At 51.4% G+C, this 23,990-nt stretch overlaps 4 protein-coding genes across 7 annotated transcripts; 2 read left to right on the top strand and 2 right to left on the bottom strand.

The window, feature by feature from the left end:
- Nucleotides 1–1,627: 1,627 nt before the first annotated feature.
- Nucleotides 1,628–4,243, top strand: ccr9a (chemokine (C-C motif) receptor 9a). Its single transcript, XM_044134882.1, has 3 exons — nucleotides 1,628–1,780; nucleotides 2,457–2,522; nucleotides 2,616–4,243. Exons 1-3 carry the CDS (start codon nucleotides 1,643–1,645, stop codon nucleotides 3,696–3,698), a joined length of 1,287 nt encoding a protein of 428 aa, XP_043990817.1. The 5' UTR covers nucleotides 1,628–1,642; the 3' UTR covers nucleotides 3,699–4,243.
- Nucleotides 4,244–6,057: 1,814 nt separating this feature from the next.
- Nucleotides 6,058–14,703, bottom strand: klhl18 (kelch-like family member 18). Of its 3 annotated transcripts, none has more exons than XR_006372402.1 (11): nucleotides 13,721–14,703; nucleotides 13,323–13,453; nucleotides 13,102–13,242; nucleotides 12,823–13,021; nucleotides 12,597–12,757; nucleotides 12,331–12,467; nucleotides 12,034–12,256; nucleotides 11,852–11,956; nucleotides 11,580–11,691; nucleotides 10,812–11,504; nucleotides 6,058–6,451 (listed from the first exon to the last, which is right to left on the bottom strand). XR_006372402.1 is itself a non-coding variant. In XM_044134864.1 (11 exons), the coding sequence occupies exons 1-10, from the start codon at nucleotides 13,847–13,849 to the stop codon at nucleotides 11,118–11,120; spliced, it is 1,725 nt and encodes a 574-aa protein (XP_043990799.1). In that variant the 5' UTR covers nucleotides 13,850–14,703; the 3' UTR covers nucleotides 10,736–10,985; nucleotides 11,081–11,117. The 3 variants fall into 3 exon arrangements, 2 of the variants coding, with proteins under 2 accessions (XP_043990799.1, XP_043990798.1); XM_044134864.1 differs by lacking the exon at nucleotides 6,058–6,451 and having other exon boundaries at nucleotides 10,736–10,985; nucleotides 11,081–11,504; XM_044134863.1 differs by lacking the exon at nucleotides 6,058–6,451 and having other exon boundaries at nucleotides 10,736–11,504.
- bfsp2 (beaded filament structural protein 2, phakinin) lies at nucleotides 6,469–9,919 on the top strand. Its single transcript, XM_044134884.1, has 8 exons — nucleotides 6,469–6,612; nucleotides 6,783–7,454; nucleotides 7,521–7,603; nucleotides 8,022–8,178; nucleotides 8,252–8,413; nucleotides 8,483–8,611; nucleotides 8,693–8,937; nucleotides 9,527–9,919. Exons 2-8 carry the CDS (start codon nucleotides 7,029–7,031, stop codon nucleotides 9,603–9,605), a joined length of 1,281 nt encoding a protein of 426 aa, XP_043990819.1. The 5' UTR covers nucleotides 6,469–6,612; nucleotides 6,783–7,028; the 3' UTR covers nucleotides 9,606–9,919.
- A 147-nt stretch (nucleotides 14,704–14,850) lies between the features above and the next one.
- On the bottom strand, nucleotides 14,851–23,830 carry puf60a (poly-U binding splicing factor a). Of its 2 annotated transcripts, none has more exons than XM_044134866.1 (11): nucleotides 23,512–23,830; nucleotides 23,049–23,150; nucleotides 22,881–22,967; nucleotides 22,762–22,812; nucleotides 21,889–22,050; nucleotides 21,699–21,791; nucleotides 21,021–21,234; nucleotides 20,703–20,893; nucleotides 15,796–15,907; nucleotides 15,516–15,724; nucleotides 14,851–15,443 (listed from the first exon to the last, which is right to left on the bottom strand). In XM_044134866.1, the coding sequence occupies exons 2-11, from the start codon at nucleotides 23,130–23,132 to the stop codon at nucleotides 15,144–15,146; spliced, it is 1,503 nt and encodes a 500-aa protein (XP_043990801.1). In that variant the 5' UTR covers nucleotides 23,133–23,150; nucleotides 23,512–23,830; the 3' UTR covers nucleotides 14,851–15,143. The 2 variants fall into 2 exon arrangements, with proteins under 2 accessions (XP_043990801.1, XP_043990800.1); XM_044134865.1 differs by having other exon boundaries at nucleotides 23,603–23,830.
- Between the last annotated feature and the right edge of the window lie 160 nt (nucleotides 23,831–23,990).

The following is a 23,990-nucleotide window of genomic DNA, read 5'->3' as shown; positions in this document are numbered from 1 at the left end:
CGGTTGATTCAGAACCTGCTCAGGTCTGCAGAAAAAGTTCTGACAAAACAGGATCTTCAGGCTGACGGAGAACTCACTGTCAGTTGGAAACACAGACCTTCCAGAACCGGACCAGAACCAGCTGGAGAAACATTTCCTGGTCCGATGGGTCTGGATCTCAACTGAACCTGGTGGAACCATCATAAAACCTGTTCTGGTTGGTGGTGGCAGTGTCATGATGTGGGCCTCTCAGAACAAACTCAGAACCTCTGCAGACCGGACCACCAGAAGCCGCTACTGCCAGAACCTCTGAACACGACCAGAACCGCTCTGGAAGCTCAGCTGACCAATCAGGAGCAGCTGTGTGATGTCATCACGTCAGTCTGGACCAGAACCTCTGAGGGACGGTTCTGACACCTGCTGAGAATCCTGTTCTGACCCGGTATCAGCAGAGAGTGTGTGTGAGTGTGTGTGAGTGTGTGTAGCAGGAAATGGAGGTGAAGCAGAGAACATCATGTTCAGACCACAAACAGCTCAGTACTACAGATGAAGTACTTTGATAGTACAGCTGAAACAAAAACAAGACTCCGGGGGAGGGGGAGGTTGTCATGGTAACCTTTAAAAACAGCAGCTGATTGGCTGGTTGGAAGAAGGAACTGCTTCATTTGACGCATTTCAAAGTTTGTGAAACCAAAGTAGAACATGTTGTTGTTCTCCCCTCCGAGTCCCAACATGAACTGGTTTTCTGCTCAGAACCAGTTCAACACCAAGATGCTGCAGCAGTCTAGTCAAAGCCCAGACCCTGACTCGCATGCTGGGAGAGAAAACTGGAGCAGAAATCCAACAGCTGAGAGGTTCTGGAGCTGATGGGTCGGGTCACAGAGACCCCATCAGAACTTCTCTGATTCTATATCTACAATCTCCCACTGGCTCAGGTTACAACAGGATCAGTTACCATGACGACATGGATGATACACAGCTCTACATTATGTCACCAGGTGACCTTTGACCCCATCAAAGGGGTCAACTGAACAGATAAATGCATGGAGATAAACAGGAACAACCTAGAGCTAAAGATCTAGTTATAGATCTAGAGCTATAGATTTAAAGTTAAAGATCTAGAGTCAATGCATAACTTCAGTTGTTCCAGCTGTAAACTAGAGATCAGGCTGACCTCTGACCTCTGACCCTTGGGCTCCAAAGTGGGCCTTCTAGCAGCTGCAGAACTTTTCCAGAACCAGAGACTAAAGTCTCAGACCAGAGAAACTCATCCAGGCTTTAGTTTCTCTTTAGTGGCTTTGATTCCTACAGCAGCGTCTTCACAGGTCTGATTGACAACCCAACGGTCCAGAACGCTGCTGCTGGAGTTCTGACCAGAACCAGGAGGATGGAGACACCACCTAATTCTACACCACCTAGTTCTACATTACCAGATTCTACACCACCTAGTTCTACAGTCCTCCAGCAGTAGTTTAAACTTTAAAGAAACTTTAAACTGCTGGTAGTTTATAAATCATTGGACGGATTAAAGATCTGCTGTTGCTGGATCCACCTGCTGGTTCTGGTTCTGATGGATTGATCAACATGTTAGATGAAGAGTCAGATGACAACTGGATGTAACGTCTGAGTGATTATTGTTCTTGCTCATCATGGTGACAGTTGGATGTTTTTGCCGGCTCCGCCCCCTGCTTGCGTAACGCCGCGTCGCTGCTTCCTTTTGTTCGTCACGCTGTGGTTTAACGGACAGAAAGTGAGAAGAGAAGCAAACAGTCAGAATCTGCAGAGCCAAGGAGCAACCATGGTGAGTCCTCTGGGTTTGTTCATCACTTTTATCAAGTTTTTCCTCCACAAACCAAGAAATTAGAGACAAAATGAGGCTGAATGTGTAGAAAGTTTTTCCAGAATAAACCGCTGACAGTTTAAACAGAACCGCCTGCATTTCTATTTGACAACTAAACTCTGATTGTCACTGAACCGATCCAGAGCCAGAAACATTTTAATTGTGTCTTCAAACTCTGAAGTCAGTTTTATTGGCTGTTGTGTGTTATGATGCTGCTGGCAGGTCAGAGTTCACAGCTTTTCATGCCTGTAAACCTGTTGACTCTGTCTGAAGAGGAGCGCCGCGCTCGCCAGAAGAGGAGGGAAGTGAAGAAGACCAAAACACAGACAGTAGATCTGTATGAAGATGACTTTAAAGTGGACAGCTACAGCCACGTGTGGAAAAAGAAGCGACTTCTGTATTCACTGATGGAAAATTAGACAAAATAGTTAAAACTGCTAAACATAAGTTTGTAAATGAGATGAAGTTTTTACTGTCAGGGGTCAGGGGTCAGGGGTTAGGTCAGGAATGCAGCAGAAACATTAGGACTAATGAAACAAACGTGTGACTGTAAAGACATTTGTCAGGCTTTTATTTTGAAGAAGTTGGAGCAGGAAATGATGCAACACAGAGAGCAGTAAACATGGCTGTTTTCCAGATTGATGACCTCATCGCCGTAAACATGACCTCCATGGATGACATCATCGCAGCAATGACGACAGAGGTGAGTAATGACGCCGCTCAAAGTGTCGCCGACGCTCCCAGGTGTACTCAGGTGTACTCAGGTGTACTCAGGTGTGTCTCGTCGCCCCGCCAGATCCCGTCCACCTTCAGTGCCTCGAGCAGCACCGAGGACTACTACGACTACGAGACCGAGAACCTCACCGACCTGATGTGCGACCGGCAGCAGGTGCGCGAGTTCCGGAGCCGCTACGAGCCGCCGTTCTTCTGGATCATCACCTTGGTGGGCGGAGCCGGCAACCTGGCCGTGGTCTGGATCTACCTGAGCTTCCGGAAGCGGCTGAAAACCATGACGGACGTGTACCTGCTGAACCTGGCGGTGGCCGACCTCCTGTTCCTGGTCACGCTGCCGCTGTGGGCCACCGAGGCGTCGCACGGCTGGATCTTCGGCCGCGCCATGTGCAAGATAAACTCCGCCCTCTACAAGGTCAACCTGTTCAGCAGCATCCTGCTGCTCACCTGCATCAGCGTGGACCGCTACGTCGTCATCGTGCAGAGCACCAAGGCCCAGAACTCCCAGCTGGAGCGGCGGCGCTGCAGCCGCGTGGTGTGCGCCGCCGTCTGGCTGCTGGCGCTGCTGCTCGCCACGCCGGAGTTGGCCTTCGCCGCGCCCGCCGCCGCCGGATCCTCGTCCTACTGCAGGATGGTTTACCCGCCCAACATGGGCAACCGCACCAAGATCCTGGTCCTGTCCCTGCAGGTGAGCATGGGCTTCTTCGTCCCCTTCATCGTTATGGGCTTCTGCTACAGCGTCATCATCGCCAAGCTGTTCACGACCAGAAACTTTGAGAAGCACAAGGCCATGCGGGTGATCCTGGCGGTGGTGGCGGCGTTCATCGTGTCGCAGCTGCCCTACAACAGCATGCTGGTGATGGAGGCCACGCAGGCGTCCAACATGACGGTGACGGACTGCGACCAGCTGAAGGCCCTGGACAAGGCCGGCCAGGTGCTGAAGAGTCTGGCCTACATGCACGCCTGCCTCAACCCCTTCCTCTACGTGTTTGTCGGCGTGCGCTTCCGCCGCGACATCGCGCGCCTGCTGCGCTGCTGCCTGCCGCGGCCCAGCAAGACTCCGCTGGGGAAGAGCAGGAGTCCTCTGAGCTCCACCCGCGTCTCCGTCATGTCCGACAGCGACACCTCCCAGGCCCTGTCGCTGTAGACGTCACCTCCGTTTCATCAGCTTCATCAAGATGCACGCTGCTTCACTTCAGCCGCAACACCTCAGCACACAAGTTCACACCTACTAGAAGAACCAAACAGAACCAGAACCGACACAGACTTGTCCGGGCCTGGACTGGTTGGGTTCCTGGACTTCATGACCTTCCTGTTTTGCCTGGAAGGTGTCGGTTCGGTCCAGACTCCAAGTAGAATCTCCAGAACCAGAAGCCGGCTCCAGGAAGCTGTGAGGACTCCCTGTCCTTGTGTTGGGGGTTTCAGAGTTTTGGGGGATTTTCTCAGGAACTTTCTGTACTGTGACAAACAGAACACGTGACGTCATGTGACCAAACTGAGACTTAAGTTTCTGTTTGACTTTGTTTTTCTTCTCTGTGATGTTTTTTGAACTGTCTCCCTGCCGCTAACACATGCTAAAAATGCTAACAGAACCCGACAGGGTCCGGTTCTGTGCTGCTGTAAACATCCTGCTGGGTTTGACTGACTGTACATATTTCTGTGTTGATGACCAAGAATAAACTGTTGAAAGTCTCAGAGTCTGTGATCATCAGCAGGAAGTTGATGCAACGCGTCAGGCCGTTTGCTTCACTTCCTGTTTGTGTTTTCGAGCTGAACTTTGTTCTCAGATCAGAGATCAGATGTTTGATGGGAACAAAAACAGAAAGAGGAAGCAGAAGTGCCGTCTGACGCAGGAGGACCGAACCGGGCGGAACCGGGCGGAACCGGGCGCAGCTCCAGAATCTGCAGCCGCGCCGCTGCACCTGCAAACAGGAAGTGGATCAGTGCAGACAGGAAGTAGATCAGTGCAGCACTGATTAGAACCTGTGGTTAAACCGCCAACTTCCTGTCAAATGTCTCTTTGTTTAAAAACTGTCGATGGCGGGAAAACGGACTGGCAGAACTCGATGTTCTGGCCCAGTGAGCTCCACACCTCACTCTGCTGGTCCAGAACCAACAGCTCCAGGTTTTCCAGGTTTTCCAGGATAGAAACCTGGGAGGAGGTGAATGGTGGCCATGACTGGTTGAAAATGAGCCCCAGGTCTATAACTACCCCAGGGTTTTGCCCTCTCTGGGTCGGTTCTGATGGAACTCCAGTTAATTTGATCGTCTGAGTTTTGTTGGTTTCAATGAGCCGTTTTGGTGACACTTTATTTGATGGGTTTGGGTTTGGTGTGGCTGCACAGTGGCGCAGTGGGTAGAGCTGTTGCCTTGCAGCAAGAAGGTCCTGGGTTCGATTCCCGGCCCGGGGTCTTTCTGCATGGAGTTTGCATGTTCTCCCTGTGCATGGTGGGTTCTCTCCGGGTTCTCCGGCTTCCTCCCACAGTCCAAAAACATGACTGTCAGGTTAATTGGTCTCTCTAAATTCTCCCGAGGTGTGAGTGTGTGTGTGTGTGTGTGTGTGTGTTGCCCTGCGACAGACTGGCGACCTGTCCAGGGTGACCCCGTGACCCCGCAGCTGGAGAGGAACCAGCAACCCTCCTGACCCCATTAAGGACAAGGGTGTTCAGACAATGGGTGGATGGGTTTGGTGTGGTTTTATTATTTATAAAATAATGCAAAGCATTTTTAAAGACACTTTGCATCGTCATTATTTACCGAATGACGCTTCGTGACGACAGACGTTTTGAAGACTCCTCCATGTTCACGACGGGTCAGTCCGTCTCTGCGTCCCGTTTTGTTTCTCTATGATGATCTGGATGGAAATACTGACAAACTGTTTCTGGATAATAATGAACTTTACCTATTAATAAAACTCGGCCTGGGTTACTGCCACTTTAAGGTTTCTAATGATGTCATCCAGGCAGCTGATGGGTTTATTGGTGATTTTCCACAGTAAGCCAGTTACTGGTCAAACAGAAACCAGTTTTCAACTGGTCGGCTCCGCAGGACTCAGTGTTGGATCCACTTTTATTTTCTACTTATATAAACATCTTTTGTGATAATTTCTCAAATTCTTTTTATCTATTTTTATGCAGATGGTTTGGTGGTAATCTACTGCTGAAGGTTTACTGGACATAAGAATATTGCAGAAATATGGAGGAACTTTAACTGTAACTTTAACTTTAACTGTAGACAGTCAGAGGTTCAGTGTTGCAACATTGACTTCAATAAAAGCCATTAAGTTAATCAGAGGTCACCTGAGGGTCACTAATCAAAGAGCTCAGGTGTTACTTTGATTATGCTTTGAGGTTTTAAAAAAAAAGACGTCTTACTGATTTTATGCCATCAGTACTTTTAGTACCAGCAGTAAAAGAACAAACTGGGAAGAAATTCAGACCAGTTAAGAAAAACGTCAAGAGACCAACAACAAGTGATGATTAGTTTGGTTTTAAACAAAAACTCAGTGAGGATTTATGATTTTATTCACTGAAAGAAATCATAATAAATATCAGGAGAAGATACCAAAGCAGCACAGTAGAAGCACCACATCAGGGGAGGTCCTGGAGATCCTGGAGGTCCTGGAGTTCCTGGAGGATCAGAGGTCCTGGAGATCCAGGAGATCCTGGAGGGTCAGAGGTCCTGGAGATCCTGGAGGTCCAGGAGATCCTGGAGGGTCAGAGGTCCTGGAGGTCCTGGAGATCCTGGAGGTCCTGGAGTTCCTGGAGGATCAGAGGTCCTGGAGGATCAGAGGTCCTGGAGGTCCAGGAGATCCTGGAGGATCAGAGGTCCTGGAGATCCTGGAGGATCAGAGGTCCTGGAGGTCCTGGAGATCCTGGAGGGTCAGAGGTCCTGGAGGTCCTGGAGGGTCAGAGGTGGGCAAGTTGTAAGTTTCCCTTTTTATTAAGCCTCATTCCATCTAGTTCTGCTGTAACCTGAGGTGGAGACTCCAAGATCCGGAGGATCCCATTGGGACGGAGCCACAGTGGAGACAGACCGAGGCTAACAGAAGCTTCAGCATGGTTAGTTGTAGTTTAGTTTGGTTTAGTTAGTTCTGGTTTAGTTTGGTTTAAATTTGCTGCTGCTGTTCTGGATCTCAGACGTTTTACCTGCTTTAAAAAAGGACAGAGAACTAATTCAGGTTTTGCATATTTTCCTGAAATGTTTCTTCTCGTCTTCTCCGTCTTTCCAGGTTCCATCAGAAGCTGCAGAGCGCGTGCAGCTCAGGTCGATTCCACGGCTCCCGGTGACCCCGTGACCTCGCTGCTGATGCAGCTGAAACGGGACTCCGTCTTTCCACCAGAACAAAAGGCCGTCACGCTCCGCGGCACAAACAGCTCCGGGACAAAGCGGGCCGTGTTTCCAGAACTCCGTTTCCCCATAAATCCCGGAGGCGAGCCGGCATGGGGGGTTTGACCGCGGGGAGCCGCCAAGCGCCATGCCTCTGCCCCGACGCCACTCTTCCTTCCTGGGACAGTCGTCCTCCGAGCACCCGGCCGCCTCCTCTGGCGGGAGGACGAGCGCAGCCGGCGTCACGATGCCCCGCGGCGCGCCGGTGGGGCCGGGAGCCGCCTGCGGCTTGGGGACGCGCGTTTCCCGCCGGGCTCTGGGCATCAGCAGCGTGTTCTTGCAGGGGATGAGGAGCTGCACCGCGCCGGTGCTGCCCCAGGCCGGAGACCGGGCCGCTGGCGGCGGCGCCACGGGTCTGAACAGCTGCCTGATGGAGTACCGGGACAAAGTCCAGGCGCTGGAGGAGCTGAACCGACAGCTGGAGCAGCAGATCCGCCTCAGTCTGGACCGCAAGGCGGCCAGCGCCGGGGCCTGGGGGCCGCTGCGCAGGGAGTGGGAGGACATCTACCGGCAGGTACTGGCGGGTGGAGGGGTACGGTTGGGGTCAGGATCCTAAACTGTGATGTCCCACATTCTGCAGGTCAGTGAAGCCATCCTGGAAAACGCTCGGCTGATGCTGCAGACGGAGAACGTTCAGGCCAACGCCGAAGACTTTAAAGAAAGGTCAGAACCCGAGCAGAACCCGATAGTGGAACACTGGCTGTCATTTCAAATGAGCCAACCACAGCACGCCCTGAAGGCTGGACTATCCAGGCAGCAGGAAGAGGAGATTCATTGATTTTTAATTTCTTCTAGGCTTTTATAGTGAAATTGTTGGATGTTGGATTTAGTGTTCAGATTAATCCTGTGATTTTTAGATCCTTCTCAGGTGTTTCAGTCTGGAGGGTTTGCGATTCAAATAAAGCTCCAACATGGTTCATGTTTTTAGAGTTTCTGTGTTCAGAGCTGCAGTTTCTCTCTACAGGTTAGGCTGCAGAAATGAATGGAAGTCAATGGGAAGTCCCCTCAAAGACAAAGACAGCCATGCTAACGTGTGTGTGTGTGTGTGTGTGTGTGTGTGTGTGTGTGTGTGTGTGCGCAGGCTGGACAGCGAGGCGTCCCTCAGGACGGCGGTGGAGGACGAGGTCGGCTCGCTCCGCCGGGTGATGGAGGAGGCGGCCGTGACGAAGGTGGAGCTCGAGGAGCGGATGGAGAGCATGAGGGCGGAGCTGCGGCGCCTGGAGAGCCGCCATGAGCAGGTTCTGCTGCCTCCGGATCGGAACCAAAATCGGCAGCGGGCCTCTGGTGACCGGAATGTCCCTGTCCCTGCAGGATGTCCGCGCCCTATACAGCCGGACCGCCGGACGGGACGTGGACGAACCCGACGCTCCCGTGGAAACGGGTCTGGACCGGATCCTGGCCCACATCCGGATCCACTGGGAGCAGCTGACGGAGCGGAACCGGGCCGACACCGACGGCTACCTGGAGTCCAAGGTGAGGCAGGGTCAGTGGACGAGCTGGAGCAGCTGTCCCTCCGTCCGCTAACGCCGTCCCGTCCTGCAGGAGGCGCCGTCCGCGGCCAGCCGTCTGAGTGCTGAGGAGCAGCAGGCGGAGGCGCTGAAGGCGGAGTGCAGCGACGTGAGCTGCAGGATCCAGAGTTTCCAGGCTGAGACGGAGTCCATCAGGGCACTGGTGAGACTGGCAGCATCAGGTCCAGGGTCACCCAAACCCTGACCTAACGACCTAACGACCTCCTGACCTCTGATCCTGCAGAAACGAGGCCTGGAGAACTCGCTGAGTGACGCCCGCCACTGGCACCAAGTGGAGCTGCAGAACCTGGGCTCAGTGGCGGCGCGACTGGAGGCGGAGCTTAGCGACGTGCGGAGCGAGATCGAGCAGCAGCGCCGCGACTTTGACATGTTGCTAAGCAACCGACAGCGACTGGAGCAGCAGATCGGCCTGTACCATGGCATCCTAGACGGAGAGGAGAACCGCTTCCTGCAGAGCAACGTGCCGCTGTGAGTCACGGCAACACAGGCCAATGGCGACACTTGGCAATAACACCTAGCAAGACCAACATGCAGCAACAGCATGCTACATGTTGGTGTTGCTACATGTTGGTGTTGCTACATGTTGGTGTTGCTACATGTTGGTGTTGCTACATGTTGGTGTTGCTACATGTTGGTGTTGCTACATGTTGGTGTTGCTGCATGTTGGTGTTGCTGCATGTTGGTGTTGCTGCATGTTGGTGTTGCTGCATGTTGGTGTTGCTGCATGTTGGTGTTGCTACATGTTGGTTTTGCTGCATGTTGGTGTTGCTACAGAGCAACAACATATCAACATGTAGCAACAGCAGGTAGCGATAGCATGTAGCAACATGTAGCAATAGCAGAGTTCAGTTTACTTCTGTTCAGTGAACTGGTGACTCGTTCAGGTTTGTCTTATCATTTCATCTGAACAATCTGATTGGTCAGGCTTCATAAGGCTGGGAGGTTGGCTCCGCCCACCAGGTGAAACCAATTTTGAGGCGCTGTAGCTCAGAAAGGCCCCGCCTACCTCAGTCACATGACTGGAAGCTGTAACTGACCCTGTAACTCATCTGTGCAGGTGTTTTGCTGCAGACTCCAGGCCTGAAGCTCCACCCCCTGCAGAACCTTCTGGACCAGCCAGCCCTCCGGCCCAGTGAAGACTCCGGTTCCGGTACCACTGGATCAGGGGACCGGGTCGTTAACGAACCTCTGTCAACCATCAGAACCACCCAGTCAAACCAGACCAACATCTACAACGACCAGAACCGCTGGAGACCAAAACGGACCTGGTTCTAATCGGGTCCAGGTGGGACCGACACGGTCGGGATGAGATGCAGTGTGAGTGTGATGAGTCCGAGGACCAATTTGGACCTCACAGTTCTGGTTCTGTTTCCGCTCCAGACTGTAGTCCTCCTGTTCTGACCAACATTTCCTGTTTGTTGTTTTCAAAATAAAATTGACTTAAGGTGAATCTGGTGTGTTCAGGTGCTTTTCTGAGAGTCCGAAAACATTAAATCAGCTTTTCTGGTTCTGATAAAGCCAGTTCAATAGAACCCGGTCTGCTTCCTAGTTCCTGATCAGATGTCACCATGGTAACGGAGATGATAACCTGCTGGGATTAGCAGAAATCAATAACATTTGGATCGATCAGGAATCAGTAACTGATCATCCAGACGACTTCAGAGGGAATAAAATGCATTAATATTGAGACTGATCGATCGATCGAATCAGTTGATTAGTCACATCACTGTGACTAATTCAGCTGGACGATAAATTTTGAGGCCATAACATCAAAGCTGTCTAATATTAAAAACCATCTAATAACCAAAATAAACTAAAACAACTAAAATGGATCAAGAAGTGATTATTTTCGTAATCTATTCATTATTTAGACGATTGAGTTAAAAATATTAAATCTTTCCTCAGCAGCATTAATATCAGGTATCTGAGCATTGCTGCAATTTATCTTCTGTAGTTCAGAAAATGAACTTTTTAAGTTGGACAAAAATCTGAGATGATATTTAATAAAAAGCAGGAGGTTCACAAAGAGCTTCTGGAAAATGTTTTGTTTTCAGTTCAATAAAGTCTCAGTTTAACCAAAGTAGTTTTCATTTCGACTTTGACGCTTTAAGCACATTGTGTGATTTGGCAAATATTAATATATGAATATGTTTTTGATGTAGTGACTCTATAAAGTAAAAGAATATCTTACTTTATTAAAGTAAAGACGAAGCTGGTCATGTGATGTCGGTATGATGCCAGAAACAAATTGGACTGAACACGTTTATCCTGAATAAATTATTTATATTAAATTATCGGAACAACATGAGCTTTGCTCGCGCAGGTAAACCAGCGTCTGTCACCTGGAAACGTCCTGGAAGCACCTGACCAGGTGCTGATGATGTCACCTCCACCACCTGATGTCCCTGAAGCTCCACCACTTCCGTCAGTGGCCTCTGTGACTCCTCCCTTGCAGGTCACGTAGCCCCGCCCCTCCAGGTGCTGTTGCTACAGCTAGCAGCTCTATGGGACTCCCTCTGACCAATCAGAAGCCAGTAATTAATTGTAGCAGCCGCTGCAAGCTCTACAGTCTTTCCCAGAATGCCGAGGTAGGCGAGCCTCTCCGTCCTACCGAGAAGCTCTGGTCAGCGCCGGGGGCCCCGCCCTCCCTAGGCGGGCTGCAGCAGAACGCAGCCGACGCCGACGCCGCCCTCGTGGCTCGCCATGGGCGCCATGAACACCCAGCGGTTGGTGTCGGGGTTCAGCATCTCCACCGAGCTGAGGTTGGACTGGCCGTCGTAGCCGCCCACGGCGTACAGCCGGCCCGCCGTCGACACCAGCGACACCCGGCTGCGCCGCGTGTTCATGGCCACCAGGAGGCTCCACTGACCCGACACGCCAGCCAGCACCTCCACGCCGCTCAGAAAGCCAGAGCCGTCGTAGCCGCCGGCAACGTACATGTGGCTTCCGAGCGAGGCGGCGCCATGGCGGCAGCGCTTGTTGAGCATGGCCGGCGCCGGGTGCCAGCGGTCCGTGTGGTGGTTGTAGTACTCCACCTGCAGGGGGAGGAGTCACACAAGTGAGCCAAGCAGGTGGCGGCGAGCGGCGGCGGTGGCAGAGGTGGCACTGACCGTGTTGAATATCTGCAGGCCGTCATGGCCGCCAGACACGAAGATCCGCCCATCAAACACGGTGACGCCGGTGGCGCTGCGACTCACGCTCATCTCCGTCACCACGCTCCACCTGAGGAGGAAACATGGTGAGTCACATGACAGGAAGTCGCAACGCTGGGCGCTACGGACGCTGGAGATCAGGTCAACAAGATTCACCTGAACTCAGGTAAGAGAGAGAGACCATCATCTTCATCATCTTCCTCACAGAACGCCCACGAAGAAGAACTCACCTGTCGGTTTCTGGAGAGTAACACTCCACAGAGTTCAGAGAGGATTTCCCATCGTATCCGCCACAGACGTAAATATGGCCGTCGATGACCACGGTTCCCATGGCGCTGAGGAAGGTGGAGTCGGGTTATTGATCGGGTTATTGATCGGTCGGTTCCGGTCGTGGAGCAGCTGGGCCACTGACCTGCGCTGGCTGTTCATGCTGGACACCTGAGTCCAGCCGTCCGTCTCCGGGTTGTACACCTCCACTGTGCTGAGTCGCGATTGGCCGTCGTATCCGCCGATGGCGTACAGCAGGCCGTTAACGACGGCCACGCCCACTCGACTGCGGGCCGTCCTCATTGGCTGGCAGCGCTCCCAGAAGTTCCCCACCGGGTCAAACACCTCCACCAGGTTCAAGGAGTCACCTGCCAAAGGAAGAGGTTCACTCAGCTCCACACGGACTCGGCAGCGCCAGCTCAGGTGAGAGAGGCGGAGCTACCTGAGCTGTTGAGGCCGCCCACGGCGTAGATGAGCCCTGAGACGGAGGTGCAGCACCGCGGCCGCGTCTTGAAAGAGGGCAGGTGAGGGCGGCGCTCCAGGACCAGGTGGAAGTCTTTGGCCTCATCCACCAGGTCCCTGCCAGGAGATCAATACTGATCAATCAACACAGTGATAATCAGGACCAATCGGGACCGATCAGAACCTGACTGATGTGAGTCCAGATCTCCTGGACCGTCCCGGTGCCTCTGGTGCGCCGCGCCTCACCTGCACCTGTGGCAGCAGCGGATCAGCTCATCCTGCTGGACCCGGTCGGACAGGAAGCGCGGCTGGCAGAGAGGAAGCCGGATCTTGGCCAGCAGCTCCGGCAGCAGAGTCTTCCTCCGGTCCCGGTCATGGTGGACCCAAGCCAGCGCCGCCTCAAACACCTGCATGGGTAAGGCGGGGCGGTGAGTGTGGCGGTGAGCGATCGGCGCCGGTGGCGGTGCCTCACCTGCTCCTCGGCCTTGACGTTGAGCTCGTCGCAGCCCATCAGCTCCAGAACCTCCTCGGCCCGCAGTGCCAGGAACTCCTCAGACAGCGCCGCCTCCACAAAGTGGCGCTGCAGGAAGCCGTTTGCCGCGTCGTACAGCGCCGTGCACATCATGGCCTCCGCAAACTGACGCACGCCCAGGCAGTTCTTGGGGTGCAACCTGGAACCAGAGGGGACCGGTTGCCACGGAAACGTCAGCTGACATGGCGGCTGTCTACGAGCCAGAGCGGAGGAGCTCACCTCTCCTGCAGGAAGGAGCAGCAGGCGTCCTTCACGTTCTGCAGCTGCAGGAAGCTGGAGCCAATCAGCAGCGCCTGGACGTTCTGCTGGTCGATGGCGACACGGCCGCTGTAGGCGAAGTTAATCAAAGCCTCCAGGGCGCTGCGGCACAGACAGCTACTGGTTAGACTAGGAGGGAGTGGGGAGGAACTGGAACGGACTGGGAGGGACTGAATGTGTACCTGGGGTCCATGCCCTGCATCAGGATCTCGTCCTGCTTGCGCTCCACCATGTCGTTGGTGAACATGGCGTGGAAATACGGGATGGAGGCGGCGAGGACGATCCGGTGAGCGCTGAACTTATGCTCCCCGACCTGCAGACACGAGCCGGGTCAGAACCAGAACCAACGGACCTCCTGCTCATTTAACAGCTGTGATCTGATCGATGAAAGCTGATTGGTTGCTAAGCAATAAGTCAGGTAATCCACTTCCTGTCTACTGACAGGCGTAATCACATGATCAGTCACCTATAATCGATAAAAGACCTATCAGCTGTTTGTCAATGCTCTGTCCTGTTAGCACCCAGTTAGCATTCCAGTAGCTCGTGAGCTAACCGCAGCCTCGCGCGTCTCGCTTCTTACCTTGAGAGTGACGTCACACAGTTTGCCTTGACGTCGGATCTCCTCCATCACGACGTAGCCTCTCGCGGGCAGGTCTGGGACGGAGAAGTGGACCAGGTCCTCGAGTTCTTCGCACACGGAGTCTCCCATGATGACCTGGAGGCGGACCGAGTCCTGCGAGCCGCCGTACGCACACTTCCGGCGTAGCGGGGCACGACTTCAAAGTAAAAGCTCGGAGCCAGTCTGGTCCGTTTCTACCTCTGAATTGTTCTGCTCAGTTCTGGAGGTTCGGTTTATATGGACTCTAGTCCCGAATTTGCAGCACAGAACAAATATTTATGTTCTGGTGTTTGGTCCGGTTCTAGTGTTCCTCCCAGCTGAGGGCGACCCCTGCTGGCCGGAAGAAGTAACTGCAGCCTCGTGCTGCGGTCCATCTTCCTCTTGGTCAGAACCGAATGACCTGGTTCTTCTGGGTCGAGATTCTCCAAAGAACCCAGTGCAATCCAGATATTAACCAGATGGGCTCGGTTCTGACCCAAAGCTTCTAACATTTCTGTTCTCAGTCAGGTTCTGAACCTCATCTGGTTCTGGAAATGCCGGGTCGGCAGGTGTCTGAGGGCCCGTTTAGAACTTCATGGACCAGCAGCAGAACCTGTTCTGGAAGAACCGGATCAGAACCAGATCTGGGTTTGGACCCGTCACGTGGCTGAGCTCAGTTCAGGTTTTAGGGAGAACGGACCGGACCAGAACATGCTCTGCAGGTGGTGTGAGAGTTTTGGTTCTGACCCAGATGAACTCTGACCTCTCCATCTGCAGATGGAGAACAGAACCGTTCCAGAACCGTTAAAGGCAAGCAGCTGGATCCGGTTCTGGAGGCTGTTCAGAACTTTTTGGAAGCCCCAACGTTCACCCGGTCCTGCAGAACCTGATCCGGCCCAGGTCCAGTTCCGGAGTGATTTTATCCCAACTTTCTGAAACAGAAAACAAAGACAACAGAAGAACCAGACCCAGCCGGTCCAGAACCAATGTGGGCCGTCAGTGGATCCAGAGAGACCCCGGGTCGTCATGACGACGCAGTGGGATCAGAGGTTTCTCGTCGGGTGGGTGGATGGTTCTGATCCGAACCAGAATCAGAGAGCAGCTTCACAACATTCAAACAGCTGGAAAACATTTATTCATTTGGATTCGGCCCGGTTCTGTTCGGTTCTGAGAATTTGTGTCGGGAATGTTCAGGATCGTCCGTCCAGGAGAACCGAGGCCGGTTCCGGTCCGAACCCAGCCGCAGCAGTCCAGTCCGAACCAGAACCACTCGCTCTTCGTCCCGACCCGACGGAGCCGGTCCGGATCGGCAGAACGTTCGGTTCTGCGAGGAAGCCCGTCCCGGCTCGGCTCGGTCCGACGCAACCTGCGGGAGAAGAAGCGTTTCCATGGAGACGGGCAGGTTCTACGCCGACAGGTCGCTGGCGTCGAAGCGGTCCTGGTCGTAGACCTCGGCGGCCACCTTGCGGCCCCCGAACCAGCGGTTGTTGAGCGCCTGGATGGCGCGGTTCCGGTGCGCCGCCTCCGAGAACTCCACGAAGATCTTGACGATGACGTCGGCGTCGTCCTCCTCGCCCTGCCGCTCCTGGTAGATGATGACGCGCCGCACCTGGCCGAACTTCCCGCATTCCTCCGTCACCTCGCCCTCCAGGTCGTCGTCGATGTCCTCGGGGCCCACCATGTTCCTCAGCACCATGACGGTGGACTGGGGGCAGAGGGCAGATGTCAGAGGTCAGAGGTTGGGGCCGAGACCCGGTTCCGATCGGGTCGGGCTCACCTCCTGCTTGCGGAGCAGCTTCCTCATCACCATGTGGCGAGCGCTGCTGCCGCTGATGCTCATGTGCTCCTGCTCGCTGAGCGGCTCCGACGCCGCCTCCAGCTGAGACTCCGCCTCCTTCCTCCTGGGCTCCGAGCCCGACGGAGGCATAGCCAAAACCGGGTTCACCAGCCCCACCTGGGGCAGGCCGGGGCGCGCCGGGGTCACGCCTGGAACAGCAGCCGGCGGTTAGTGGCACAGGAGGAAGGGAGGGTTGGGAGCACCAGCGGGGCCCGCTCACCTGTGATGACTCCTGGCGCCTGGGCGGCCATGACGGCCTGCGGGAGTCCCAGCTGCTGGGAGAGGAGCGCCGGGCCGGCCAAAGGTCCGAGTAGCGAAGCTCCGACCGGATCCTGACGAACCAGAGAAACACTGAGGCAGTAGGAACAGGACTGGCCACGCCCACTGGCCACGCCCACTGACCACGCCCACTGACCACGCCAGCTAATATTAGCTGTAGAGCTCAGGGTGATTTAATTAAAAGTTTTAACATTATTACAAGAACCTACCTTAGAAATAAAACATTATAATAAATATGACATGTCATAACGTTCACCAGTTCATACAGGTGGCAATGACTGTTATTAATATGTAATTCTTTCATTGTCAAATGTAAGATGGCTCCCAAATCTCCCCTTTTTGTTTTGAAGGTTTCCTGAAGACACGATGTGAGGAAGAAGTGGGAAAATAAGGAGAGACTGATTCACTGAGAGCCTTAACACCAGCGGCGCCGGATTAACTTTTGAGGTCAGGGGTCATGGTTGGTCGCCTCTGTCACGCAGTGTGAATGTCAGACTTGTTCATTGATTTGATGGAACCTGTTGATCAGTTTGTGGCAATTTGTCCTGAAGTAAACAGTCAACATGTCTTACCTGCAGGACGACGCTTTAGATCAGTGTTTCCCAAATCCAGTCCTCAGACCCCCCCCCCTGCTCTGCATGTTTTAGATGTGCCTCTACACCAGAACAGCTGATTCAAATGATTGCATGACATCTTCTGCAGCCACCAAGTCCTGCAGGAGCCTGTTAATCACCCAAAGATTCAATCCAGGTGTGGCAGAAGGAAAACACCTAAAACATGCAGGCAGGGGGCCTGAGGACTGGAATTGAGAAACACTGCTTTAGAGTCTACAACTCACTAGATTTATGATTGTTGACTATTAAATGGTCAGAGAGATTTGGTGGAAAACAATCAGAGAAAAATGTTAGAAGTTGTCATGGGAACAAGCAGAAAGCAGCTTCACACAGAGAAACATTTAGACGGCAGAACGGACTTTATTCCATTTCTGGAAAAAAGTAAAAGAGGAAAAACTCCTGCAGCCGAAAACCGCTGGAGACAAACGGACCAATTAAAGCACGAAAGGTTTGGATGAAGGTTTTGTCATCATTACATCACTGGTGTGATGAACAGTTGTCCAACCGGGGCAGCTCTTCAGTTGGCCAAACCACACACACACACACACACACACACACACACACACACAAAGAGCTACTAAACTGGCGATCCGCCAGAACTGCACACAGTAAAAAGCTCTGGCAAAAATCCAAACGGCCGATTTTCAAGCTTCACTCGTTCATTTTTAAGCACCAAATTTACAAAAGTAAACTGACCAATGAGATTCAGGCTTTGTGTGGACCTCAGAACTCTCACAGACTCTCTACGGACAAGATGATTTGACTCAATAGATCTTTTTTAGTCCTAAATGTTGTTAATAGTAAAGAGGGCTAGATAATAAAATAAATAAAAAATGATTCTTTTCTGTTTTACTTAAAATCTGAAGGAACAGTCGTACAGCTGCAGGCGCCCTGAGCTCAGACACTTATTACAAATCCAAAATACACACAGCACAGCTACAGGATGGATGAGGCAGAAATCACCACTGGTCAAATATATGAAACAATTCAAAAATAGTAATGAAATAAATATCAAATATTCTCCAGCAATACCAGTTTAGAGCAGCAGGACAAGCTAATGGTTCCAGTGCATCATGATGTCATGGCGCAGCATCAGCAGCAGCAGCTGAATGTTCTGTTCTGGATAAAGTGTGGGTGAGCATTTGGTCCAGACCGGAAACAGAAATGGACCCGATGTTCATCCCATTAGTAAGAAAACATCATCACAGTTCTATAAATGGCGACAAATACAGAAATCTCATTTCATTTTCAGGCAGAATTGGTTCAGACCTGGACCGGACTGGAGTCCAGTCCTTTTCTCAGATGTCAGAGCGGTTCATGACCCCGACCCGACCCGAACCTGCTGCATGTCTGTAAACCTTTATGATCTGGAGCCTTAGGTTTGGACCGGGTCTCAGAGCCGGAGGCTTTATCTGTTCCTCTCACTGCATAAACACAGAGATGCCAGTCACAGATTGTCAGAATTATGTGCAGCCTGTGAATGGGGGGCCAGGGAAAGAGATTCAAACAGTTAAGGTATGAATCTCTTTTTACCGAAAACATTGAATGCAACACAATGTAAGCTGCTGAGTAACGGGAAGTGCGAGAGAAGGACGGAGCGAGGCGACAGCATCGCTATGGATACATATTACTGGACATTAGCGACTCATCGTGCGCCACTGCTGTTCATTGGTCAGGAAAATACCACAATCACGCTAAGAATCTGAAAACTAGACGCAATATTTAGCGGTTAATTCCACCCTGTGACAGCCATAGATAACAAGGTTCAAAGGTTTCACATTTAAGTTTTGATTTATGCTAGGCTAACTGTTGCTAGCTGCTATTGATTCTGAGAAGTTGGACATGCTGCATGATTGATTGTGTTTTGGTTCCGTTAGCACTAAAACAGGACAACCTGCCCAGCAAGTCATCAGTAGAGCAGGAGGTTCAATCAGCCAATCAGGTGAAAATATATTAATAATGACAATAAAAACATCGAGCCTGACAGCGTAATGTAACGGACTGGATGTTCTGTTTTGGTGTCTTTGCTACTGTTTTGTGTGGAAACGCGTCAGTTTTGGTAAGTTTGAACGTATTTCTCCTCTATCTGCTGTTGAGCTGCTGTCTGTCGGTTGCCATGGAAACGGGTCCGTGTAGAGCAATGCTGACACACAGAGCGATAAAAAGCAGAATATAAATGGTTTTGTCTAGTTTTGTTCTCCACTGTAATGCGGCGCACTGCAGCCGCTGCAATTATTGAAAGTTAAAAACAATATTTTGGAACAAGTAAATTAAGTCCAATGTTTGGTCTGTGTAAGCTAAATGTGAGAATGAGACATATATATATATATATATATATATATATATATATATATATATATATATATATATATATAATATATATATAGAGATTCAGAAACACGTTAAAATGCATCAACACAACGAATCTAATATGATGTTTAAAAAACAAACATTTGACAGAGTTTGGCTACATCGAGGCTCAACGCAGAAAAAAAGGACATCCGGAACGGCCAGTCAGCAGGTAAAGCAGCACAGCTACCAGCTCTCACCCGGAAGAGCATCACGGTCAGAAAGCTAAACAAATAACCCAAAAAATAATTTAAACCTTCAAGCTGGCGGTGCAAGACGCTGGTTCTGCTCCCGCTGTTGGACCGCCGCTATGCGCTACTGGTAGTAATATTTCATAGACGGAGCGCCGCTTCTGCTCCACCTGCAGTGAAATCTCACACCCAACGTCTGCTGAAAGCTGCAGCAGGTAACTTAGACACACAAAAGATTTGACATATATATTAAAACTTTACCTATATAACAACATGAGATAGATAATCTCTGAAAATAATTATTGATGCCTCCTCCCTGTGTTCTGCAGAATTACTGCACTCAGTCAGAACCAACCAATCAGGACAAAACAGCCAGGCTCTCAGGAAGTTTAGATTCAGTAACTCAGGATTGTTTATTTTGATGCAACTTGTGTTTAACATTGAATGTTTCCTTTTTTACTTGACATTATTTGTAGTGTTATGAGATTTATTTGATTTCTGTATAATTTAAGCTGTTGAGAGCCTTACTGTTAAATGTTGTTTTACTGATTGAAGGTTTTCAGTTCTCCTTCTGACTGAATAACTGCTGTTTTGTGCCTGTAAGTATTTTGCATATTTTATGTCTAAATTAGGTGAATTTGTTGCCAGATCACATAGTACCATTTATACCTAACGCAAAAACTTAACAGCCAGTCCAGGTGATGAGCAGAGATCGGCCTCATGGGTGATCGGTATCGGAAGCAAAAAACCTGATTGGAGCATCACTAATATTAATCATTATTGAATCATCTTTGTTCCCTGACTGCAGGAAACAGGAAGGACATGAGAGACGTTTCAGTCGTCTTTAAGGTCAGCCAGAGGGAAAGCAGCATTCACTGCGTGTGCAGGAAAACCTGGGCTGTTTGGCCAGCTGAAGCAGTGGCGCCCCCTGGAGGAGGCAGGGTGGAAAACAGCCAAACAGCAGAGACTGCAATCACCGAGGATATAAACAACCGCTATCGTTCTGTCTTTAATATTTCTATTTAGTTGGTTATTCTTTAAAAAAGGAACATTCAAAATAATCTATAAAGAGATTTTGAGAATTTATATTTCAGTGGTTATTTTATGGGGGCTGCACAGTGGTGCAGTTGGTAGAGCTGTTGCCTTGCAGCAAGAAGGTCCTGGGTTCGATTCCCGGCCCGGGGTCTTTCTGCATGTTCTCCCTGTGCATGGTGGGTTCTCTCCGGGTTCTCCGGCTTCCTCCCACAGTCCAAAAACATGACTGTCAGGTTAATTGGTTTCTCTAAATCCTCCCTAGGTGTGAATGGTTGTTTGTCTTGTATGTCTTTGTGTTGCCCTGCGACAGACTGGCGACCTGTCCAGTGTGACCCCGCCTCTCGCCCGGAACGCAGCTGGAGAGGAACCAGCAACCCTCCCGACCCCATTAGGGAAGAAGGGTGTCAAGAAAATGGATGGATGGATGGTTATTTTATGCATTTGACATGAGATGTCAGTTCTCCTGTTTGAACATTTCAAACATTCCTCTTATTGACCTAAAGCAGTTGTAAAATGTTCGACATTAAGCTCAAATCTTCAGATCTCCCTTGATGGAATCAGTTTGAAAATATTTACCCTGATTTTTCTCCATAAGGCCTGGCTCTGCGTCACCCCCCCGCCCCGCCATTAGCCCCTGGCCTTGTCCCTCCATGATGTACCTGAGCTGTGATCTTGGCGCTGGCAGCAGCAGCAGCCACGGCGGCGGCCGCAGGAAGTCCTCCAGCAGTGGTGGGGGTGAGGAGGGGCATGGGGGGAGTCACGGCCTTCCCCACCCTAAGGTACTGGCCCCCCAGGTCGAACAGGTTCATGGAGGCCACAGCGTCCTGGGCCGACTGAGCCTTATCGTATTCTGGACACACAGAGGACAAGCTGATTTCAGACAGCAAGACGCAGCTCGCCGCATCACGACCCAGAGGACGCGGTGTGACGCCGACCCCAGAAGACCAGAGCGGTCCCAGACACCTGGCCGGCCTCACCGATGAAGCCGTAGCCTTTGTGGCGCCCGGTGGTGGGCTCGCGGGCCAGCATGCAGGACTTGATCCTGCCGAAGGCCTCGAAGACGCTCTTGATGTCCTCGTCGGATAGGTCAGGGTGAACGGACGCCACGTAGATCCTGTTGAAGGCTCGCGCCTCCTCCGCCAGCTGGTCGATGATCGGCTGAGCCTGGCCGATGTTGCTGGGTCGGCCGACCTGCAAGACAGCGCGCAGGGATAAAGCAGACGGCGGCGACAACCAGAGAGACGGTGATGTCACGTGATCGACCATCCCCTCCCTGCTGCCGGCGAGGGGCGTGGCCTCTCAGTGTTCAGATGAAACGCCATCGGGAAATGAACTGAACTTCAAAATGATTGAGATTTGAGTTCTTGGTACTTTGGTACGTGTACAGCTGAACTGGTTTTCCTGGGGATTACTGGGAAGTCTGGTTGTGTATTTTCTAAGGCACCTTAATGTCACTGGTTAACTGGTTAACTGGTTAACTGGGTGGTTCCTGTTCTGGCCCCTTTAATGGTCAAAAATTCATTTCACATTTCTTCTTCACTTTGATTTTAGTTTGGGTTGGATTGTAGAACAAACTACAACTTGAAACAGGAAATAAAACCCAGAAAACTCAAACAATAATAATCACTACAGAGACAGACAGGAACCGGAACCACCTTGATGTTCCTCCCTCCCAGAACCACAGAGTTCATCTGTTCCAGAGCCAGCTGGGCCGCTTCAGGAACCTCGTACTCCACGAAGGCAAAACCCTGCAGAGACAGAACTGATCAGGGAACCAGAAAGAACCAGAGAGGGAACCAGAGAGGGAACCCCGAGGCTCCACGGCTGCCTCTTGTCCTGTTGGACCTTGTGCTTCATGGTGACCGAGTCCCAGGACATGTCGATGCTTTTGATTGGTCCAAAGGGGATGAAGGCCTGCCTGATGGTGTCCTCGCCCAGCTCATAGTAGATGGAGCCCACGTAGACCCGGCACATGATGGCCAGAGCTCGCTGGCGTTGCGCTGCCACCTGGTGGACAGGAGGAGCAGAGGGAGCAGGTCATCTTCTACCTTGATGGAGGCCTCGGTGGTCTGTCCACCCCTCTGTCCGAGAGGTGGGATCTACTGTGAGATCCCACCTCTCGCGGCAGTCTGAACGTTTCCCATGTTTCACCCAAAAATCCAACCTGCCCTCCGTCCAGCTGTGGAGCTAAAGTTAGCAGAAGAATCCAGACGGTAAGTTTAAACCTCATCTGAAATGATAATAATGAAGTGATGGAAGCAGTCTGAGTCAGCGAACGCATCACATCCCAACCCACCACTTCTGGTCCGACTCCAAACAGAACTGGATCAGAACCGGAGCAGAACAGAGGCTACAACCAGTGCTCCACTAAAGGTCGCCACTGTTAGCGTTCTATCAGCTTCCTTCGTCAGCTGACCGTGTCGTCCTCAGCAACTTTAAAACCCATCCAGAGACGGCAGCCATCTTTACAGTCGCAAACAGAGTGATGCCTTGACGGCTACTCCTTTCGTTATTTGCGGTCGGAAACCGTTCACACAGAAGTCTGACTGCGTCGCACTATTTATTTTAGCATGAACAACTACGCAGAAAAGACCGGACGTTTAGAGAAAATGGAACATCAAGAGCTGCTGGAAGAAGAAAGCCAGAGAACTGCTGAAGGATTAGCTCCTGCCAATAGGCCGACAGAACCGGGCCTGAACAGAACAGAACCATACTCACCGACTGCAGCGGCGACAGAGCGTCTCCTAAACCCATGGTCAGAGGAGCCATCTGAGGGAAAACAGACCACCATTAACTATCACAAAGGAGGTAAAGGGGGCGTGGCCTCTGGGAGTTACCTGCAGGCTGTTGAGCTGTTGCTGCTGCACCAGCGTCTGCTTCACCAGCACGCTCTTGATGCTCTGCTCCATAGCATACTTTTTAGCCTGCAGGGAGAACCCAGAGAGCGTTTAGCGACCAGAACCACAGGTTCTGCTGCTGGTTCTGACCCTTTGCAACAGATTGACCTTCTGCAGAGCCTCCTGCTGGTTGGGGGTGAGTGGAGGCAGGCCCAGCTTAGGGGTGGGGGCGGCGGTCTGTCCGTTCTCCATGATGAGAGGCGGCCCTCCCTGTGACCCAATCAAAACACAACGACTGCTGATGACGTCATCGATCAGAGGAGGCTTGGACCTGGTTATTTATGAACAGTTCACTGACCTGCTGACTGATTTATTTATCTATGAACAGTTCACTGACCTGCTGACTGATTTATTTATCTATGAACAGTTCACTGACGTGCTGACTGATTTATTTATCTATGAACAGTTCACTGACCTGCTGACTGATTTATTTATCTATGAACAGTTCACTGACCTGCTGACTGATTTATTTATCTATGAACAGTTCACTGACCTGCTGACTGATTTATTTATCTATGAACAGTTCACTGACCTGCTGACTGATTTATTTATCTATGAACAGTTCACTGACCTGCTGACTCCAACCAGGGTGTTTAACAACAGCTCTCGAAGCTCCAGGCCTGTTAGCATTAGCTTAGCTTTCATCCAGTTCCAGTTCTTACCGCAGAAACCGCCGCAGCCATGCAGCTTTCTTCCGGTTCCGCTGCCGTCCCACTCCGCAATTCTTCTAACTGCTTTTCCGGATCTTTGAAGTTATCTCCGACCGAACCGAACCAAAAACCTGCAGAAAGTTCCTCAAGTACTAGCATCTGTACACTGCCCGGAACACAACAACGCTACACATGATGTCACTTCTTCTGAGAGGAAATTTCAGAATAAAAGCCCTGAAGCCTGATGATACAGCTGAGGTCGGCCCGTCGGTACCAAAGGACCATATGACGTCACCATGTCACGTGTCAATTTAGGTAGAAGCTGGAGCTTAAAGAACGTTCATCTGTCAGCGTATGTTCTGATCTTTTCCGTTATTTGTTTGATCAGAGATCTGGAACC

Source organism: Gambusia affinis, linkage group LG12 (assembly GCF_019740435.1).
Source record: "Gambusia affinis linkage group LG12, SWU_Gaff_1.0, whole genome shotgun sequence".
NCBI classification, from domain to species: Eukaryota; Metazoa; Chordata; class Actinopteri; order Cyprinodontiformes; family Poeciliidae; genus Gambusia; species Gambusia affinis.
The sequence above is the reverse complement of the archived record's forward strand: the minus strand, read 5'-3'. Positions and strand labels throughout refer to the sequence as shown.

Excerpts from the sequence above, each read along its gene's own strand:
- ccr9a (XM_044134882.1), top strand. The coding sequence starts at position 1,643 with ATGTTTTTGCCGGCTCCGCCCCCTGCTTGCGTAACGCCGCGTCGCTGC. Across the intron at positions 1,781-2,456 it reads AGAGCCAAGGAGCAACCATG|ATTGATGACCTCATCGCCGT; the intron begins GTGAGTCCTCTG and ends GCTGTTTTCCAG. Across the intron at positions 2,523-2,615 it reads TCGCAGCAATGACGACAGAG|ATCCCGTCCACCTTCAGTGC; the intron begins GTGAGTAATGAC and ends TCGCCCCGCCAG.
- bfsp2 (XM_044134884.1), top strand. The coding sequence starts at position 7,029 with ATGCCTCTGCCCCGACGCCACTCTTCCTTCCTGGGACAGTCGTCCTCC. Across the intron at positions 8,414-8,482 it reads ACGGCTACCTGGAGTCCAAG|GAGGCGCCGTCCGCGGCCAG; the intron begins GTGAGGCAGGGT and ends CCCGTCCTGCAG. Across the intron at positions 8,612-8,692 it reads CGGAGTCCATCAGGGCACTG|AAACGAGGCCTGGAGAACTC; the intron begins GTGAGACTGGCA and ends CTGATCCTGCAG.
- klhl18 (XM_044134863.1), bottom strand. The coding sequence starts at position 13,849 with ATGGGAGACTCCGTGTGCGAAGAACTCGAGGACCTGGTCCACTTCTCC. Across the intron at positions 13,243-13,322 it reads ATGCAGGGCATGGACCCCAG|CGCCCTGGAGGCTTTGATTA; the intron begins GTACACATTCAG and ends TCTGTGCCGCAG. Across the intron at positions 12,468-12,596 it reads CGCTGCTGCCACAGGTGCAG|GGACCTGGTGGATGAGGCCA; the intron begins GTGAGGCGCGGC and ends ATCTCCTGGCAG.
- puf60a (XM_044134865.1), bottom strand. The coding sequence starts at position 23,749 with ATGCTAGTACTTGAGGAACTTTCTGCAGGTTTTTGGTTCGGTTCGGTC. Across the intron at positions 23,151-23,602 it reads TGGCTGCGGCGGTTTCTGCG|GGAGGGCCGCCTCTCATCAT; the intron begins GTAAGAACTGGA and ends ATTGGGTCACAG. Across the intron at positions 21,792-21,888 it reads CGGTCACCATGAAGCACAAG|GGTTTTGCCTTCGTGGAGTA; the intron begins GTCCAACAGGAC and ends CTGTCTCTGCAG.